Below are 21,799 nucleotides of genomic sequence, written 5' to 3' on the forward strand. Positions count from 1 at the left end.
GTGTGTGACTATAGTTTATTATATACTCAAAAGTTGCTATAAAAATAGATCTTTAATGTTTTCACCAAAACAATGACAACAACAAAAAAGTTATTTATGTGAGGTGAAGGATGTGTTAACTAACCTTATTGTGGTAAATATCTCACAATATGTACACGTCCCAAATCATCACATCACGTCACATTATTAAGCCTTCACAATGCTATATGTCAATTATATCTATAAAGCTGGGGGTGGGTAAAGGTGAGATGTCTTTAGGAGCCAGGCAGACAAGAGGCAGTAAGAAGTGGTAGGGAAAATAAAACATCCATTCTCTCTAAAGTCATACAAATTATTATGTCTAAAATCACTATGTCAAATGAAACCTACCTATAAGTTAAATTCTGCCTCCAGGGGATAGCAGTTTAGGATGAGAATAAACTATAAAATATTATACAAACGTTAAGATGCTTTAATTTCACCTCAAAGCAAACAAAGAGGAATGCCCTTTCATAACATTTCTGAAATGAAGGTATAACACTTCTGAAAGCCTTGGCTTCCAACAGTTTCTGTAATTAAGGTAACCATAGAATTCATCATCCAACCTGGATACTTTTGAGAATGGAAGGATGTTCTATTCATTACATCAGGTCAAAGGTGAAACCCAGCACTGTCCCACAATATACAATCACTCTGATTATAATCATAAATTACCTACAACGCCTGTCTGACCTAAATATTAAGATCAGATAAAGATGAAAGATGTGTTTCTTGAGGGAGACAGATGGCAGATACTGGAGAGAGAGGTTGGGTGGCAGCTGGGATCCAGATGAAATGGGAAGAGAGGAAGGACCCTTCCCTTATATAGGAGGGAAGGAGCAAAGGTTATGATGCAAATGTGCTGAGCTACAGAAGGGAGTGTAGGTGGTGGTGGTTGGGGGAAGGCAATCCAGGGATCAAGTAAGCACCAAGAAGCAGGAAGAAAGACAGAAAAAACAAAGGATGAGCATGGACATGCCAGAGTGTTGAAGATGTTTGAAAAAAAAAAAAACCCAGAAGAGGACAGACTAATCCAGGTGCTACGGGGAAGTAAGAAATCAACTAGGATGGAGAACAGAGAATGACCTTTCAGCAAGGAAGTTCCTCGCTGGTTCCACTGTACTAGGAATCTCCCCAGGGGAGGAATGGCTGCCTCTCCCTTTAACTGGAAATGCCCTGAGCAGGTGATTATATTTTCCATATTTGCACAAAATACATAAAAGTGTGGAACCAAATTACAAGAGGTAGAGAATTACCCGTTTCCTTTGCATATGTTCTCCCAAGGTTTGGGCTCTGCATGAAAGAGATGCTCAAATTATTACTGGTGAACTGGCTGTGACCTTTCGGGAAGCATTTTCCAGTCCCTCCACTCCTTCCCTGAACCTCTGAGAATGGACTTTGGTGCCCTGGTCCTTCTAATCTCAGTTAACTGCCTCATAAACACCCTTAATTAGTCCAAGGTTCAGGAACACTTATCCCATTTTATAAGCAGTGTATATTCATTTACTGAATCCATTCATTCTCAAGAGGCAGTGAGGTAGCATTGCCCATCTGTTTCCCTCTTTATAATATTTCCTACCTTCTAATTTTGACTCTTTTCTACTACTGTTTTTTTCCTCTCTCTCTCTGATTCTCTAATTAATAGACTCTGACCTCCATCGCCTCTGTTATCTTCTCTTTTCCTAGAACCAGTGCCCACAGCTGGCTTCTAGACTTCCTACAGACTTGAAGAAGCCTTTGGCCCCATCATGGCCCATCAAGAGTTTACCAGTAAGCTTCACGAAGAAGTGATTTGCCCCATATGCATGGATATTCTGCAGTACCCTGCTACCATCGACTGCGGGCACAACTTCTGCCTCAGTTGCATCACTCAGAGCGGGGAAGCAGCAGACAGTGTTCTTAAATGTCCCCTCTGCAACAAAATTGTGAGGAGGGACACGATCACGCCCAACTGGCTCTTGGTAAATCTGGTGGAGAAAATCCAAGCTATGGATCCCTCGGAGATGAAGCCAGAAACGGAAGAGCTGAGATGTCTAAGGCATGGAGAGAAATGTCATTACTTCTGTGAGGTCGATGGCAAGTTCCTCTGCATGGTGTGTCGTGAATCCAAGGACCACAAAACTCACAATGCAACTCTGATAGAAGAAGCTGCCCAGAGTTATCAGGTAGGCATTTTGGGGTCCCTTCCCTGTTCCCCCATCAGATCAGGAGTTCAGTGAGGACCTGGAAACTGCTATCTCCTCCCTCTGGGTTTGTACCCATTGCCCCTATCTTTGCACCTGAGTAGAAAATTTGCAGTCAGGCCCAGTAGGTTCAAAAGTCTAAGACTGGAGAACTGATGCCTTTTGCGACCAAGGTATAATGGAGAATGGAAAGAACATGGAATTTCGAGTCAGAGGTGTAGGTTCAGGTTCAGACTCCTGAACTTTCTATAAATCCTTCAAGGAGTCACTTTACCTCTCTGAGCTCCAGGTGCCTCCTCTTTAAATGGGGCTTCTTAAGAGTCGTAGGTATAACAAATGAGAGAAGGTTTGTGGAATTCCTTTGATAACCCCAAAGCACATCCAAATATTAGTCATAATTTATTAGTTATAATTTATTACCACATTCCTTTCTTGTAGGTCACTTAGACTCCAGAGTTTTTCCTCCCTTGTCACACCCCAGCTTGAACTGGAAAGAGGGATTTATTAATAATGACACAAGGACTCGCCCACCATCTCAAAAGATCAGGAGGGCATCATGAGGCCAGGAGGTCTCCAGGCACAACTTGCCACGACAACTCTCTCCCCACAGGGGCGGATCCAATCACAAATCGAGGTCTTGCAGCAAAAAGAGAGGGAGATAATTCAGACGAAGGCACAAGGTGAACACAGGATCAATGTCTCCATGGTAAGACAAAAACTCAGGTGTGGGTCTCTCTGTCCATGAGCTCAAAAGCAGAAATGGTATCTCTGCAAAACTCCTAGAATTCCTTATTACACTGACCACTCAAAAAGACCTCATTGACAAAGAAACAGATGCAGAAGGGGATGGAGTGTAGGAGGAAGAGAAAGAATTGTGGCATCAGGGGTAAGGGTGTGCTCCAGCCTTCTCTTCCTTTCCAGCACTTGGTTTGCCAGTGAGAGCACCTTCCACGTCCAGCCTCGTGTTGTTGGAGTAGGTTGGCTGCTTTGGTCTCCTCCACCTGGGGACAGGTAGTGTAAGGAAAACCGGTGCTGGTCCTAGAATCGGAAATACCAGTTTTAAGACCCATCTCTGCCCCTCACAGTCCCTTACTTACCTAGAAACTGACTTCTCAAGTCATAAAATGACACTATGAACTCACTCAAATATCTGTACCTGTTTTGTGTGTGGGTGTGTGTAAAAAGGAAAATAAAAAAATCGATGTGAAAGCAGATTATAAACTGAAAAGCCTTCTGGAAATATGAGTACTTCATTAAGTATTAAGTATTAGCTACCTGTCCTTGAAGGCAACAAATATAAATAAATAACCCAAAATGAAAACAAGGCACACAGTAAGAGCTTTCAAAAGTTTGTTCTCCTCCCGTTTCCTTTCCTCCATGTCTGCCAATGCACGTTGCTCAGAATAAACTTTATAAAATAACATTGAATAAAGTGCAATAGAAGGAACTTTGAGGCCATCCTCTCATCTTCTGAATGTCCACTTTCTTGCCCCCAGGCCCAGGTGGAATTAGAGAAGCAGAAGGTCATCACAGCCTTCAGACAGCTGCGTCAGGTGCTGAAAGAGGAGAAGAGCTTCCTCTTGTCCCGGATCAACTGGCTGGGTCAGGAGATCTCCAAGGGGGAGAAATTCTATGTCATTTCCACTGAGACACAGCTGAACTATCTCAGGAAGCTTAAGGATTCCCTGACGTCCAGGCAGTGTTTGCCGCCAGGCCAGCTGCTCCGGGTGAGTGTCCCTTGGGGACCAAGTTATAAAAACATAGCGACCCCTCCCCAGTTACAGATCAGAGCACTGACCACGTGGCAGGATACCAGAGTTGCCTCTATCTTCCTTCTCCCAGCTCAGTGCTGTCCAATAGAAATACTGTGTGAGCCATAATTTACAAATATATTTCACACTATGTATATAATTTAAAAGTAAATTGTGAGCTATATGTGTAATTTAGAATTATTTTGCAAGCCACAAATATGACTTAAATTTTTTACTTGTAGCCACATTAAAAAGATAAAAAGACACAGGTAAAATTAAGTGAAATATTTTATTTTACCAAATATATCCAAAGTATTATAATTTCAATTGTTAACCAACATTTTTAAAGTATTAATGAAATATTTTATGAACCTCTTCCTTTAAAAAAAATTGAGTCTTTAAAAGCTGGTATATGTTTGGCAGATCTCAGTTCAGATATCATATTTTGAATGGTTGAATTAAATGTACTCTGACCAAATCAATATAGTTGTGGTCAATGGAAAAAGTATTTTACACTATTTCAGTTTTTTTTTTAAATTTAAATTTGGATTGGTGACTCTCATAAAATTTAAAAGTTTGGTTCCTTGTCATACTAGCCATGTTTCAAAGTGTTCAGTAACCACGTGTGACTGGTGGCTGCCAAACTGGACAGTGCGGGTCTAGGTGATGCACAGGATAAGCTGAGCTCCCTCCTGAATCCATCTCCCACTCCCTTTTGTTCAGAAATCCATTTCTTTTTTTTTTTTAAGAAAGACCACACAAAGCCATTCCAGCCCTTTTCCTGTTTCTCTTCTCCCTTCTCTGGTTTAGTCTCAGAGACCAAACTTATTTTCAAGCAACTCAGTTAGCTCCTCTCGAGGTCTGATCATTTTCCTGCCTACTGGCATATTAGACACTTACTGGAGGAACCCTTTGTAGAGATGTTCATATGGGAAGAGAGATGTTCTCATTCCACCTGTTCTACCCCATGCCCTGCATGGTCGGTACTTCCTCCTTGATGCCCATGAATCAGCCAAGTGCTAAGACTGTGCTGTTTCTCTTTCTCTTCTAGGACATCAAAATTGCCTTGTGCAGGTATGATGGGCCACCCCAAGCGCATTTTGCCCACTGATTCATTCATCTTACAATGCTCAGTTCAGTTCAGTTCAGTCACTCAGTTGTGTCCGACTCTCCGCGACCCCATGAATCACAGCACGCCAGGCCTCCCTGTCCGTCACCAACTCCCGGAGTTCACTCAAACTCATGTCCACAGAGTTGGTGATGCCATCCAGCCATTCAAATACTCAACATTCTTCCCTCCCAAGTTCCTGTCTACTCTCTAACTGCAGTCAGGTACTTAGGCTGCAGCTTAAGCTGAGTTGGTTACTAAAGAGAAGAGCTGTTTTCTTTATGTTCCTATTTCTTCATCACAGATTCTCCTATTTCCTTCCACTTCCTGCATGACCCCTTGCTCAACTAGATGGCTCCTGGGTCCCCTACCCATCTCTCTGCCCCCTTCCTCTCTGCTGCTTTCTGGCTTATCTCCCATCTGCGTTTCCATATCACACTATGCCCCACCTCACCCTGGCTCCATATCCCTAGCCCTGGCCTCCTGACTCTCAGCTCACTATCCTCTGATTTCCTTCCGCACCCGCAAGGCTCCATCACCTCATTCCCACCTCTTTGTCACAGCTCTTCCTCCCCTGCACCCCATCCCTTAATCTCACCATCCAGTTCAGACATATCTTCTTAGGAGTGAAGGATTTCGCTTTCTCAACCCAACCCCTGTTTCAATGGACCTGGAGAAAAAACTCAGTGACGTCAAATCACGGCATGATTCCCTCACAGAGAGCCTGAAGAGATTCAAAGGTAAGGAAGGGGCTGTCACTAACTCAGTTCACCTCCCTTTGGGGGATTCTTCCTCCATCACCCTGAGGAAATGGAACTGTAACTTATCCATGTCAGTAGTAATTATATAGGACATTTCCAATGCCAGGCTCTCTGCTGGGCACTTTCCAGGCATCTGTATCTTTCTTTTCAGGCATTTCTTGCACTCTGCCTTCATCAAGTTTCACCTGTTTGCCTCCCTGACTCTTCTTGTGAAAGTTGCAAGAGGTTCCCATGCCTGGCACAGTGACTGGCAGGAAGGTGGTAGACCAGTTATCTGGTGGGCCAGAACTGGAGTTCAATCTATTTCTGACTATAGAATACAGGGAAATAGATTCAAAGTCAATGACATTTTAGAGAAACCCTTCTTGCAGCCTTGCAGGGAAACACAAGTCAGACAGAAGTAGATGACTTGGGCTTTAGATATTTGGTCAGATATTTTTCAAAAACATGTCTGGGTTTACAACTAGGAAGACAGCTGGGTATTTGTAAGGACTCCCTTCACAGCAAAGGTTGTGCTTGTCTAAACCAGGAGTAGAGAGATCTGGATGGAGTTTTCTCCCAGGAAATATCACAAGAGTCTCCCACCCCAAGATCCCTCCCACATGCTTCTGGAAAAACAGGACCAGGAAAATGGCCCCAAGAATACCACTCGTTCAGCTAAGAATCTCCACTCCCCATACACAGAGTTTTTGTTCTTAATTTTGTTGTTTTGAACTTTTCTTTTCCCTAGTAACTGCTTTGCTTTGTCCAGTTCTCCCATCCCACGTGGTCTAATCTCATGTAATCCAACAATTTCATAGTCATTTCAGGTTTTCATAGTCATTCCAATTTGGTTCTGAAGTTCCCTGGTGGCCTAGTGGTTAGGATGCTGGCCTTTCACTGCCATGGCCTGGGTTCAGTCTCACATAGAAGAACTACAATCTAAAAAATAAAGTTAAATAGTTTGGCTTCAGTTTAGAATTTCAATAAAGGGATTTATTACTTTTTCACTTTGGCACGGGCTGGGATTGGGCATGGAGAAAGGAGCTACAAATACACTCTCTACCTTCTGGCACAGATGAACGTGGTCTGCTGTATTTTTCCCCCCCGCACCCCGACACACACAGTCCCCTAACTCCCACCTGGCCCTCTTAAAGTCCACTGGATGGAGGGGGTGCTAGGGGCCTACTTACAACACTGGTCTAATCTCCATAGCTGCCTAGTCTGAGGATGGTTGCCTCCTGTTGGGGAATGACTGGGTCTGGGAAACCACAGGTGGAGGGGGTTGGTGACTGGACCCTGAAGGCCCTGGAAGCATAGCACTCCTGGCCAGTGTTTGCTTTGGCTCCAGGTGTGCGGACCCCTCATAAGAGGGTCGCTGAGCATTCCCTATGGCTGGGCTGGTGGCCCTCAGAGGAGATCCCCTGTGTCTCCCTCCACCTATACCCAGGTCTGGCTCACTCCTGTCCTGGAGCTACAGGGCACTAGAAGAGTACAGAGGCCCAGAGGAAGCCCCTTATCTAGGAGTCCCACTCTATAGCTCTTCCCTTAGTCCAGCACCCCTACAGCAAGTGCAGGCAGACACAGGCCATCGTCCCCAAGTTATGGGCTCATTCTGCAACCACACTAAGTCTTTAGTCCTCTACCCCTATTTCCATGAGGGTACACAGATGTTGACAGCCCTCCGTGTCTGGGAGATGGGGGCACAGAACTCCCTCCTTGGGGAGAACCGGGACAGAAGGGAACTTCTGAGCACCTTGGTCTGGAGCTCCCTTGCCTTTCTTGTCTTGAGTCTTCTCTTATCCGGAAGAGAGGGATTGCCACCCAGGCTTTAAGTAGGTAGGACCATCCTTTACCACACCCTGTGCCTGAGTGGCTGGCACCACAGCAGACCTTCTTCTGAAGCTAAAGCATGAGGCCAAACAGCACCTTTCGTCGCTCAGCCCTTTCTCCTCAGTTCTTCTTACTAGGAAGGAACTAGATTTGTGCTGCCCAGTGTGTTAGCTACTAGCCACACATGCACTTGGGCATTTGAAATGTGGCTCGTCCAAAGTCAGGTGTGCTGCTAGTGAAGGAAACATGTCAGATTTCACAAGACTTAGTGTGAAAATAGAATGTAAAATATAGTAATAACTTTTTATAGGTTGAAAGGCACTATTTTAAAATAATTATTTAAATAGAAAATATAATTAAAAATTAGTTTTATCAGTTTCTGTTTACTTTACTTTTTGTAATGTGACTACTAAGTAAGTAAGTAAATGTTAGTCACTCAGTTGTGCCCAACTCTTTGCGACCCCATGGTCTGCAGCCCACCAGGCTCCTGTGTCCATGAGATTTTCCAGGCAAGGATACTGGAGTGGGTTGCCATTTCCTTCTCCAGGGGATCTTCCCAACCCAGGGATTGAACCCGGGTATCTGCAGGCAGATTCTTTACTGACTGAGCTACAAGGGAAGCCCTTCCCTTGTGACTACTAGAAAATTTAAAATGATATTTGTGACTTGAGTGTATTTCTACTGGACAGTGCTGGGCTAGAGAGCCACTCTAGGGTAACAGAAAGGGCATCGCTCAGAGTTTTACACCTTGGTCCACTAAGAATATGAGAATCAAGTTCAAGGCATTTGAAATTGGTGCCCACTGTGTGATCGTGGGTTCCTTGTTCAGACTCTCTGAATTTACTCCATCTCATTCTGTTCTCTCTCCACAGACAATCTCCAGGCTGACAGCAAGAAAGATAAAAGCAAATTCCTCAGAGGCATGACTGAAGAAGACAGAAAGAGCTGTAAGTGATGACTGCTCCTGCCGTTTGGGGAAAGTGAAAAAGCAAAGGGGAAAAATTCTGTCTCTCTGATTACACGGAGGCCAAATATAGGTGAATTCCCATTCCTCATCAAGGGAGAAGCACAGCCATATGGATATGTTTTATTATTTTAAACTCAAGTAACTCACAAAACAGAGACTAATCCCAAAATTTAGAAATATTTAAAAGTAATAGAAAATTCTGGAACTTCCTGGGTGGTCCAATGGGTAAGACTCCACGCTTCTAATTCAGGGGGCACAGGTTTGATCCCTGGTTGGGGAATTAAGATCCCACATGCCCCAACCTTTCCTAGCATCAGAGTCTTTTCCAGTGAGTCAACTCATCGCATGAGGTGGCCAAAATATTGCAGTTTCAGCTTTAGCATCTGTCCTTCCAATGAACACCAGGATTGATCTCCTTTAGAATGGACTGGTTGGATCTCCTTGCAGTACAAGGGACTCTCAAGAGTCTTCTCCAGCACCACAGTTCAAAAGCATCAATTCTTCGGCGATCAGCTTTCTTCACAGTCCAACTCTCACATCCATACATGACCATGGGAAAAACCATAGCCTTGACTAGACGGACCTTTGTTGGCAAAGTGATGTCTCTGCTTTTTAGATGGCTGGATGGCATCACCGACTCTGTGGACATGAGTTTGAGTGAACTCCGGGAGTTGGTGATGGACAGGGAGGCCTGGCGTGCTGTGATTCATGGGGTCGCGGAGAGTCAGACACGAATGAGCGACTGAATTAAACTGAACTGAACTGAATGCTGCATGGCATGCCCCCCTCCCCCCAAAAAAGTAACAGAAAGTTGCAAATTTATTCCTCCTTTCCTCAGAGTAAGGGAAGAAAAGATAAGGCAAGGAGAAGACAAAAGCAGCTCAGTCTCTGTAGTAGTAGCTGCTAAGTCAGGTCACGACAGCCTAGGGGAGGGAGACCCCCTGTAACAGCAGCCTATGCCCAAGCCATCAGAGATAGCCCTGCCATCTGAGATGGTAACACTAGAAGTACCATTTCTTCAAGAGCCACCATGTGCTAAGCAGTCCACATCTAAAAGTTCAAAATCTCACTACCATCCTCCTAGACAGATGTTATTATTGGCAATTTATAATAAGTAAGGCCCTTACAACTTCAGAGAGGTGAAGTAAATTATCCAAGACATGTGACTATAAAGTGGAAAAGACAGCATTAGAAATCATTTTGCCAAAGTCAGAAACTACACAATGCCTTCCAAAGCCAAGAGCAGAACTCAAGATTCTGTTCCACCAATGTTTGTACATGGTGAGTCTCCACTGTTCTCTCTGCCTTGTGGTCTGCTGAATCACATCCCAGGCCTCAGGAAACATTCTAGGCCAGTAGAGTACCCCCTCCATTGCAGGCATTGGGACAGCCTGAAAGGCTTCTATACGCCCTCATGACCTGAGGGGCAGCGCTTACTGGGAATCACCAGTTCTTGTTCTTATTGATTGTGGCAGCTTATTTAGTTTGCAGCTTCCAGTTATCGAGACCAACATTGGTTTTCTCTCATCAATTCCTAGGGTACCTGTCAGAGAAAAACTATCCTAAAATGAACAAAACCTCAGAGCCTGAGTCGACCCCTCCAGGTAAGAGTCCTGCCCCTGAATACTGGTGGCTTCTAACAGTGGAGTCAAGGAAACTCCAAGTCTACAGGGGGTCAAATGCTGTCCCCACCCAAGCACCTGGAGGGCATGCAATTAATGGTAAAGAATCCGCCTGCAATGCGGGAGATCCGGGTTCTATCCCCGGGTCGAGAAGATCCCCTGGAGAAGGGAATGGCTACCCACTCCAGCATTCTTGCATTGAGAATTCCATGGACAGAGGAGCCTGGCAGGCTACAGTCCATGGAGTCACAAAGAGTCTGATACAACCAAGTGACTAGCACACACACATACAATTAAAAGGAAAATTACAATTAGAGGAAAAAAATAACTAAAGTAAGCTTAAGCAGTGAAGACAGCTTACAAGTAGAGGGGTTTTAATAAACTGTTCCCTTATCTATCATTCAGTAAGGCAAGCCCAAGGATTTCTGTTGATCCCCAGCTACTGGAACCATATGGGCAGTTTCACTTTCCTGAGTCCACCCCTGATTCCTCCTGCTGTATCTAGAGCTCCATGGCACTTTCTGACATTGCTGCCTTGCCCCCACTGACCTCTCTTCTCTCCTCTCCTTCTCCCTCAAAGTTGACACAACAACTAAACCAGTGCTGCCAAACCCCAAACTCTCAATTTCACTCAGCCCACTCTTCCGGAGCCGAAATAGGGCCTCTTTTGTTTCTTATTCATCAAACCTGGACAGCTCTCAGAACCCAGGGAGCCCTGGAGCTACGAATATTGAAGAGCTCAAGACGGTGATAGGTGAGTGGCTGAGAACAGTGAAAGGTCCCTGAGGGAGTGGAGATGGGGATGGAGGTGAGGACTTGCAGAAGGGAGCAAGTGTTCTCCAGCAAAAGGAGGAAGAGGACCCAGCACTTGGCTTCTGTTTACTGCTTTGGCTGTGGTGACCCCTGGTGGATAAAGGAAGTCACTATAGTTGACTGCTCCGGTCCACTTTTTTTTTCAACTACCAAGGCATCAGTTTAGCCAGGGTGGAATCTAGAGACCAGTAAGAACTAACTGGGCCCCAATCCACCTAACTCATCCTCATGATTCTGACCACTGTTTTTTCTCTTCCCCACATTCCCACATCCTCCATTTCTCCTAAACACCCCATCCAGTAAGGGAACATTAAGTCATATTAGAGTAAGAGGAGGACTTCCTTGTAGCTCAAACGGTAAAGAATCAACCTGCAACGCAGGAGACCAGGGTTCAATCCCTGGGTCGGGAAGATCCTCTGGAGAAAGGAATGGCAAGCCACTCCAGTATTCTTGCCTGGAGAATCCCATGGACAGAGGAGCATGTCGGGCTACAGTCTGTGGGACTGCAAAGAGTTAGACAGGACTGAGTGACTAACACACACACACACACACAGAAGTAAGAGGATGTGAGTTAAGATAACAAATCCGGAGACAGAATGAGGCCCCCATTCCTAAGCCTTTGGCAAGGACTGAACCACAGCTTCTCAAGCCATTGTAGAGGGAGGATGGGGCCTTCTACCTTTGACAAACTATAACTTAATATCCAAATCCAATTAAAAGTGTGTGCGTGGCAGACTTCCCCAGTGGTTAAGACTCCATGCTTCCACTTCAGGGGCCGCAGGTTCCATCCCTGGTGGGGGAATTAAGATATTGCATGCTGCCCACCCACCGCCTCCCACCCCCACCGGAAGTGTGCATATGTGGTGAGAAGGGGGCTCATAGTTCCTCCTTCTGCCTTCCACCCCCCCCAATGAACCCTGTTTTTGAGGGGCTGTACTTTAGAAAATTACGCGAGCTCAGACAATCTGAGCCTCGACATCTCTTATACAAGCCTCAAATCTTGTCCTAGATATGAGGACCACAGGAAACGGGGAAGGAAGAGGAGGTAGTCTCAGTTCTGAGTGTTGAAATGACACCTCCCCACCACCAATGGAGACCACCCTCAAAGCTGCATATGGTGAAATTTAGGGATTAACATCAAGGAGGGGGCAGGGGCTAGGACGTCTCTGGGGGCAAAGGTGACCGTGACTTGTAGAGAAAGCCATCCTAAAGGGGGCCGCATGGCTTGACCTGGGGTTGCCCCTCTTTCTCCTCATCTACCCGCAGACCCACTGACCCTGGATGCGGCCTCGGCTCACCCAGATCTCATCATTTCTCAGGATCTGAAGACAGTGACGCTGAAGCCGGTTCTTCAGAGCGTCTGCGCTGAGCCCACCGACCCCGAGCGCTTCTATCCGTTCCGCTGTGTCCTGGGCTTGCCAGGCCTCAGCTCCGGCTGCCAGACCTGGGAGGCGGAGCTCCAAGGGCCCGCGGGCGGGGGCTGCGTGGTGGGCGTGGCCTCGGAGCTTGTACCTAGGAAGGGCATGCTGCAGATAGAGCCTTTGAGTGGCTTTTGGACGCTGCGCATCGCGGGCTCAGAGTGCCAGGCGCTCACCGCGGCCGGCACCCGCGAGGATCTCTCAGTCTGTCCCAGGAAAGTGGGCGTCCGCGTGAATCACGATTGCGGCGAGGTCGTGTTCTACGACGCCACCACGAGCAGCCACCTCTATACCTTCCACGCCTCCTTTCCAGGGCAAATCTTCCCCTTTTTCCGGCTCCTGTTTCCCGGTACCCAGATCACCCTGAGTCCCTAGAGTTGTTCTTTTGCTTTCCTCTGCGTCTCCTCCCCGTTTCCCCCTCGCTTTGGGATGTGTGCGGTAGGGTTGAAGCTAGACTTCCAGGAATCCTTTAGGAAGGTTACACTCTTTTGGCTTCTTGATCGAGGCCTGATATCTCTGACATTCCCCCCACGGCCCCCACCCCGCCCTTTACATTTACCTTGTGACTTTCAGTCCCCCTTTCTCCCCAGTATACCTAGGTTGAAAAAGAAGCTTCAAATACACAAGGCTGTTTATTGTCGCATTATAAATCAATAGATGATAGTTGAAGATTTTGCAATGAGAATGTTGGTTGAGATGCAGATTTCAGGGGGTCACACACTGATCTGAGGCTGTGGCTTTTATTGTCGATGCCCTTGAGAGTGTGTGCAGGCTTGGCCCATCTGGACCTCATCCTTTTGAGGGACCTGAAAAACATGACGCTGGATTGCTGGTTGTTGTTCCCCAGACGACTCAGTCAGGTCACCTTTTGCAAGTGAGGACTATCTATTATTTTAGGATGACCTCAGGATATATTAAGTGAAAAAAAAAACAAGATGGAGAATAGTGCACACAGCATGCTACACTTTACCTAAGAAAAGGGGAAATGTAAATATACATTTTTTTTTGGCTTACATTTATTTTTTAAGTGGAAGGATAAACCAAAACCTAACAAAAACACTTACCTTTGGGAGGAGGGGAAACCAAGTGGAAGACATGTAAATTAAGTTTTGGAATTATGTAAATGTTTTACATCATTATAAAACTAAATTAAAACAAGAGGAACCTAACTGTGTATGTAGTTGGTAGCTTAAATTCTCTGGAGTTGGTAACTTCTTAGGAGTTATTTTAGGTGACTTTAAAACACAGTAATTTAGCTGTATCTCCTTTGTGGAATATAGCCTAATGACAAAAAGAATTGAAAATAAAATTTTTAGTTATCATCTTGGTAATAATATTTTTGTTGTTATTCTGAATTTATTATATATTATGTTGTTTAGTCCCTAAGTCATATCTGACTCTTTGGCGACTCTATGGCTTCTCTGTCCATAGGATTTTCCAGGCAAGAATACTGAAGTGGGTTGCCATTTCCTTCTCCAGGAGATATTCCTGATCCAAGGATCCAACCTATGTCTCCTGCATTATTAGCAGGCAGATTCTTTACTGCTGAGCCACCTGGGTAGCCCATGTATTATGTACATGTACATATATACACATATATAATAAGATAAAGAAAATAAGCAATTATATTAACATTACCAGGAACCAAGATTTTCAACCTGAAAGATTAGTTTTCTCTTATGATTATGACATAAAAGAAGAGAAATAAAAGCATGGTGAGCCCAAATTTGAATTGGAAAATCATAATGTGATAAACTCATGACGCGTTTTCCTTAAAAAAATAATAAAATGTATTTCTTAGCTTCCTTCACAAAGAAGCCTTATTATTAATAATAACAGCCTAACTGGATACACTGAGCAAGCCCTGCTTACACCCAGATGAAAATCTTATTATTTCCTGCCAAAAAGAAAATGGCTCCTTGAAGAACTGGCTAATTCTAGGTCTGGGAGAAGAAATACACAAGATGACCTTGGAGCATTTTTGTCACATTGGACTGTGAGAAAGCTACTGGGGTCATGTCTGGTTAAAGATGGGACACTTTTAAGCATGAATGAGGATAATATCTGCAATTGATTAATATATGTCAATTGTGCAAAAAAAAAATTCCATCAGTCCATCATGACAACTAAAAACTCACAGTTCACTTTTGGAAGATGCTAGAAACTAAGCTGTGATGGCCGAGTGGTTAAGGCGTTGGACTTGAAATCCAATGGGGTTTGCCCTGGCAGGTTCAAATCCTGCTTACAGTATTCTCCTTTGGGCTTCCCTTGTGGTTCAGCTGGTAAAGACTACCTGCAATGTGGGAAACCTGGGTTCAATCCCTGGGCTGGGAAGATCTTCTGGAGAAGGGTTCTGGCCTGAGGTTACCAAGAGTCAGACACGACTGTGCAACTTTCACTTTTCTTTCAGAAACCTTTACTTCTTCCTGAACGCTGGTAAATAAAGACACAGTTTTTATGCCACCATTCTTTTACAAATATATCTAAGATCACCAAATGGTTGAGGGACAGTTCATTATTACAAACTCCAGCTAATAAATGAAGACAAGGTGGAAGAATATCATTCTTTTTAACGCCTAATGAAATAAAGGCCCAATGCAATAATCATCAACAGCTGCTAGAAACATAGGTGAAAAACTTATGGGGAATCTTACAGTGATGAATCTTTCTGACAATACTTGAACCCACCGATCAACCCTAGCATCATAAAAAGAAAGACAGTCCAACATTATGTGCTGTCCAATGTAATACAATAGGAAGTAATGACTTGATGTATACTTGCCAAAAATGATGAACCTAAAACCCATCTATCAGAATCAGTTTAACAATACTAACAGAAATACAGTTGGCAAATCCCAGTTTGGGAAAATTCACAGGACAGAGAATCAGTTATCTTTATCAGATAAATTTCCAGAAGAAAAGGGGTTGGGGTGCAGGTGGGAGAGATAAGAAAAAGGGAACTTAAAGATTGAAAGAGATATCAAGCAAACGCTGTGGTGGACTTGTTTGCATCCTGGTTTGAGCGAATTAATTTAATTTTAAAACAAGAGACAAAATTTAACAGATTGTACATTTATACTGAGGAATTGTGCACTTTTAAGGTGTGATAATTGTATTCTTTAAAGTGAGGTTTTGGTATATTGAAGTTTTATTAATAAAATACTCCTGGAATTTGCTTTAAAAATAACACACTGGGGAAAGGGGGAGGATGAGTGAGAAGCAATTGATGAAACAAAATTGGACATGAGCTGATCATTGTCCAAGAGGGTGACAGTTGCACAAGAGCTCATCATATTAATTTCTCCACTTCGTGTGTGTTTTAATTTTTCCATAATAAAAAAGTTGACACACAAAAAAATTTAAGACATCCTGTAAGTGTGGCCTCCCATGGTCAGTATTTGGGAGTGGATCTAACTCAGAACCCAAGAATCCTTTCATAGGTGTGAAATGATTTTAATTTTTAGAAAGGCTGGCTTAATCTGGAGTATGAGAGGATGTCGTTTCCCTTTCAAAGGCAAATCGTCTTTTTTTCTTCCTTAATTTCCTCAAAATTAATCTCAGGACCAGGTGCATCCTCCTAACTACCCACCTCCCCACACCACCACCATCACCAGCATCGCGCGCAGCAGAGACCTTTGTATAGTGCTGCCAAGTGAGGGATCGGAGTTAAACTCAAAGGACTGCCCCTGTTTCCAGGATGATCCCGTAAAAATTAGAGGTGAGAGGCTTGGAAACCTAAACCAAGAGGATGACAAGGCGACGGAGAGCAAGACTCAGGATTTGAGCCAGAGTTCAGATTATTACAGGTTTCTGCCTCTTCGACCTTCAACCGGGTGGAGAGAGGGATAGGCGGATGGGGCGGGCTTCCCGGGCATTTACAGCCGACCGGTTCCAGTTGGGAAACGGCTGGATTACAAAGGCGTGGGGAGCCGCCCGCGGATCTCCGCGTGGCCGCGCGCGCGTCTCCGCAGGGGCAGGGCGCATCCAGGTGTCCGGCCCGGGAGAGGCAACTCCTCCAGCGCAGATTCCAGGAGCGCGCAGTCAGCCCCGGCCGGGCTCCCCCATCCTGTTTCCCGAGTCGCCCTCAAGGCACCGTCGATTACAGAAGCAGCCTTCATCTGCCTGTTAGGCGACGACGGGGGACAAGGTGACCAGGACCCACAGCCCCGCCCCCGCCCTCCCCTAGCCCCCTGCATTCCTGCAGAAATCTTCCCGGGGCAGAGTTCACAGTCACTATATCCGGTATTCAAAGTCCGAGTGGTTGACGTCACTCTCTTTATGTCATAGTTTCCTTTTCTTGAATGCAGATTTAGCTTCCTTACAAGAACAGGAGAGCTTCCTTAACGGCTGAATGCAGATTTCATACTTTCTCCCTCCCCTGACGCTTAGCACAGATCGGGGAATGAGGTGGTTGATAGCATTCACTAGGTGGAAACCATCTCCTAATTCCTCTTTCTCAGGAAGGACTGGTATCTTAGCAACCCCACTCAATTGTTGTGGAGCAGCTTCACCTCACCTCCTCCAGGAGGCCTTCCCCGGTCGGGGTTCCTGGCTCTTCCTGTAGGAAGGTCCACACTCCCAAGCCATCACACTCACCTCAGTAGACTGTGAAGTCCTTGAGGGCAGAAGCTGCCTCTTACTCATCTTGGCTTCCCTCTCCCACCCTTCTTGCACAGTTCTTAGTGAATGAAGGGACATATTGTGACATGGTTTAAATCTGGGAAGGTTTACCCCCCTGGCCCCTAACCTTAAACTGTGACCTGTCCCTCTTCTGTCCCGTCTGGAGAGAAGCACTTTCGAATCTTTCAGAAGCTGACAAACTTGAAGAGGGTCCTGGCCACTCACACAGTACTATGTTTGGAAAGTGAAGCAGTCATTGAGGCCAAGGCCTAGATTTCCGTTCTCTAGTTCAAGGTGTTTTTGGCTCCTCCACACGCTGATAACAGTACTAATACCTTCTTTACAGAGTTTAACAGTTTATCAAATGGTTTCAAACAACATATTCCATTTGTTCTTCACAGCCTCTTGAATTAGGTATTGGCATTGATGCTCAAATTCAGATCTTTTAACTGAAAGCAAACACAAAAGCCATATTGAAAAGGTAAAATACGGTAAAAATATGTGATAGTATGGTATAACAATAATAATCTTTCCATGGTAGTGCCTTCTACCCTGACATCCTCAACTCCTGTGTTAATTTCCTAAGTCTGCTCTAACAAATTGCCTCAAACTGGGTGGATTAGAACAAGAGAAACTATTCTCTCCCTGTTCTGGAAGCTGAATGTCTGAAATCAAGGTGCCAACAGGGCCATACTTTCTCAGAAGTATCTAGGGAAGAACCTTCCTTGCGCTTTCAAATTCCTGTGTTTGCTGGCAATCTTTGTCCTTTGTCCTTCCTTGACTTGTAGATGTGTCAGTCCAGTCTCCCTGCCTCTAGACTTCACCCTGCTCAATCCATCCTCCATGATAGAGGCCAACATAACCCCCTCTCCAAAGTTTATTACAAACATTTTCAAACAGAAGAGTTAGAATATTTTATAGGGACCACTGAAAGATCCACCGCTTAGATTCTATCATGAGCACTTTACTAAAACTGCTTTATCAAGTGCTTTTTCCATCGATCCTCCCCTTTATCCATCCATCAGTCCATCTTATAATTTTATGCTTTTTTAAGTAAGTTGATTAGGAGCTGCAGGTTCGATCCCTGGTTGAGGAACTAAGATCCCACATGCCACTCAGTCAGAAAAAAACCAAACCAAAACAAACAAAACCCCCACAAAACCAGACAAAATCAAGTAAGTTGCAGACTTTCAAATGATGTTTAAAAACATAATCTCATCATGTCAGGACTTGCGGAACATTCAATGGACATTCCATGATGCCTTCTTTAGGGAAAGCATAAAGTCCAAACCCGTTTGTAAGTGCCTCCAGCCTAATCCCTTCCCAACACTGCTTCTTACTTTCCATTCTAGTGAGATCAATTGCAAGTAAAATTCCCCACTCATCATGCTATTTGTCACCTCCCTGACCTGCTCACCTTGTCCCTTCTCATGAGATGGTCCTTGACCTCCAGGGCCTCAAGGATCCCCTACCCCAGAAAGCCTTTCTTGGTACCCACCTGCCTCACCACATGAAAGTCGATGCACCTTTTCTCGAGCTGGCAGCAGCCCCCAGGGCATTCTTCCCTCAATCACTGCACTTAGCTCTATAGATCATAATGATCTGTTTAGGTGTCTTTCCCACCTTATGTGTGCTCAGTTGCTCCATTGAGTCCAACTCTTTTCAACCCCATGGACTGTAGCCCGCCAGGCTCCTCTGTCCATGAGATTATCCTGGCAAGAATACTGGAGTGGGTTGCCATTTCCTTTTCCAGGGGATCTTCCCGACCCAGAGATCGAACCTGCGTCTCCTGTGGCTCCTGCATGGGCAGGCGGAGTCTCTCCCACTGAGCCAGCTGGGAAGCCTGTCTTTCCCACTTCTCAAGCCCCCAGATGAGAGCTTCCTGAAAAATCATGGGTCCTGCTTTATTTGTCTATTGTCCTTTGCACCTAAATCCCTGTGTGGTCTATGTGGGTGCACAGTAAATATTTGTCGAGTGAATGCATGTCTTGTTTTGCCCTTCTGACAGCACCTCCTGCCTCTGTACCGTCTTCTCCCACACAGCCTGGCTCCAGATCCCTAAGGTAGGGCTCAGAGGCTAAGAATGAAGAAAAGAAACACTGAACGTTATCAATGTCCTCCAACCATTGACCCCCAGAAACACACCTGTAGTTGAACACGTTGGGCTTATTACTCTTTGCATCAAAAGAGTAGGGAACTGTGGGACATCAGAAAGAGAGTGTTAGAACAAAAACCTGTGACAGTATGTGGGCTTTGGTTAGGCGATTTGGGGGCAGGTCTAAAAAAATAGGGGCTTCCCAGGTAGCTCAGTGGAATCAGCCAGTGCAGAAGACCTGAGTTCAATTCCTGGGCTGGGAAGATCCCATGGAGGAGGAAATGACAACCCACTCCAATATTTCTGCCTGGGAAATCCCATGGACAGGGGAGCCTGGCGGATTATAGTCCATGAGGTCGCAAAGAGTCAGACATGACTGAGCACACACGGATGCACGCACTAAGAAAGTAGGGATTTTTCTCCAGAGAGAATGCTGTCAGAAAGCAGGATGAATTTTGTAACTATCTCAGTCAGTTCTCTCTACAGACTTCCTTGGTGGTCCAGTGGTTAAGAATCTGCCTTCCAATTCAGGGGATGTGGGTTCACATACTGCAACTAAGACCCCATACAGCCATAAATAAATAAATATTTAAAAAAAACCTCTCTACCGAGAGAGATTAGAATGATGGTAAAGAAATAATAGCATTTTTTTTTTCTGGCCATGGGAAGGAGTGTTTGATATTTTGCGGGTGGCACAGTGACTGTTTTTTTGTTTGTGCTCAGATAGAATTATGAGCTGGCCTTGCTTTGTCTCGTGATTTCAGAGTGAACTCGTCTGAGGTCGTTGTTTTGTAAGATAGTTTATGCCTCATAGGAGAATAACGTGGTTTGCCTGTGAGTGTCAAGCCAGCTTCTGAAAGTCAGAGACTGCTGTTTTGTCAGAGGCTTCTCGGTGTTTAAGTGGGGAACAGGCTGAAGGATGAATTAGTGGGGTTGGGGCACATGTGTTTACCTGTGTAAAATCCAGTTCAATGCCAGAAACTTTCAGAGTAAGTCTTGAGTTTATCTCCAGTGTCCAACCGCCAACTCAGCCATGTAATTCCAGGTCACCAGGCAGGCACATTCACCCTCATGGTCATCACCCACATGGCCATGGGAGGGGACTGGTGACCCCGGGCACTGGTAAAGCTGAGTCATGACGAGGGAGAGGCCAGCTGCCTTCGATGGCCTTGGCTGCGACCTCTCCCAGATGCCTGCTCCCCAGACATCCCGCATTCTCACAGGACAGAGACTCTGCAGCTTGACTCCTTGGTCTGGCTGTTTTTGTTTGTCATCCATCCTGCCTGGCATCACAGCCTCACAGTGACTCCCTTACCTACTCATGTGAGCCCTGAGGAAAACCTATTAGATATGAATTCTTTGTTGGTTTTGTGACTGTGGCCTCTAACCAGACTGGTTGAGCTCCCTGGACCCCAAGGGCCTTGTTGTCTCTGCTCCCTGCCTTTTGATGATCTCACTCTTGCCATCAGTTTCTGGATTCCAGTGACTCACTGCAGATGCCTGGCTCCTGAGTTCTCCAGGGATGCTCTCTAAGGACAGGCAGGAGAGAGGCCATGACCTTGCCTCCTTCAGTCCAGGGTGTCTGTCTAATGATCTAGTGAGTCCCCTTATCCCACAGAGCCCTGAACAACTCCTCCCAAACCACAGCTCTCACATGACTGCCTCCCGCCTCCTGCCTTCATGATCCTTTTCTGCCAAGATGGCACCTCTCCTGTTAGAGTTCCTGGCTTTCATCTTCATGTCCTGTCCTGACCCAGCACTGGTCCCTTCTCTTCCTTCAGGCACAAGTCTGTTTTTTACCAGTTCCACTTGCTTGCTGTAAGACTTTGAACAAATTAATTAAGTCTCTGGGCTTCAGTTTTTGCATCTGTAAACTGTGGATAATGATAATTACCTTTTACTATTGTTGTGTGGATTAGTGTTTTTTTTTTTTCACTACACACATAATAATAATGTATGGCTCCCCAGGTGACTCAGTGGTAAAGAATCCACCTGCTAATGCAGGAGCTGCTGGAAATGTGGATCGATCCGTGGGTTGAGAGGATCCCCTAGAGGAGGAAATGGCAACCCACTCCAGTATTCTTGCCTGGAGAATCCCTTGGAGAAAGGAGGCTGACGGGCTGCAGTTCATGGGTCGCAAAAAGTAGGACATGACTGAGCAATTAAACAACATGCGCCCCACATCCTGCCCAGTGAGCTCAGTAAGTTAATGATTCCTAGGACATGCTCTCTGCACACATAGAAAACAATAATTTGTGGACCAACTGGACCATGTAGGGGCAAGAAAACTCCTCTGCCTAACCTGGAGGAGGAGCTGATGATGGAAGCATGACATCTACTCAAGAAAAACAGAGAAGTTCTTCTCCCCCTCCCCACTTTCCTTTTGTTTATAAAACCCTAGTCCAGTAAGTGCTCAGCATGGCATTTCTCGCCTGCCTGCTTGTAAGCCTCACAAGCATCCTATTCTAATAAGTCACTTCTTATCTATATATAAAAAAATTTAAACCAGACAGGTAGAATGAAAGTCTCGTTTAATCAGTGTCCCCTTGGATCCTAGTTTGATGTGGTCCTTCAGGACCTTTTTCTGTGCATTTATATACATACTTATGTACACATGGAAATATATATGTG

At 45.2% G+C, this 21,799-nt stretch overlaps 1 protein-coding gene and 1 non-coding gene across 3 annotated transcripts; both read left to right on the forward strand.

Annotated features, from left to right (window-relative positions):
- Window positions 1-913: 913 nt before the first annotated feature.
- TRIM31 (tripartite motif containing 31) lies at window positions 914-12,828 on the forward strand. 2 transcript variants are annotated; one of them, XM_055405965.2, is made up of 9 exons: window positions 914-2,183; window positions 2,812-2,907; window positions 3,698-3,928; window positions 5,004-5,026; window positions 5,685-5,800; window positions 8,506-8,580; window positions 10,139-10,204; window positions 10,803-10,976; window positions 12,302-12,828. In XM_055405965.2, exons 1-9 carry the CDS (start codon window positions 1,767-1,769, stop codon window positions 12,826-12,828), a joined length of 1,725 nt encoding a protein of 574 aa, XP_055261940.2. In that variant the 5' UTR covers window positions 914-1,766. The 2 variants fall into 2 exon arrangements, with proteins under 2 accessions (XP_055261940.2, XP_088687400.1); XM_088831274.1 differs by lacking the exon at window positions 5,004-5,026 and having other exon boundaries at window positions 3,698-3,932; window positions 5,666-5,800.
- Window positions 12,829-14,621: 1,793 nt separating this feature from the next.
- On the forward strand, window positions 14,622-14,703 carry TRNAS-UGA (transfer RNA serine (anticodon UGA)). The gene has a single exon. It is a non-coding gene; the product is annotated as a tRNA-Ser (tRNA).
- Window positions 14,704-21,799: the final 7,096 nt, after the last annotated feature.

Source organism: Moschus berezovskii, chromosome 23 (genome assembly GCF_049115385.1).
Source record: "Moschus berezovskii isolate FMDL1 chromosome 23, NW_MosBer_1.0, whole genome shotgun sequence".
NCBI classification, from domain to species: Eukaryota; Metazoa; Chordata; class Mammalia; order Artiodactyla; family Moschidae; genus Moschus; species Moschus berezovskii.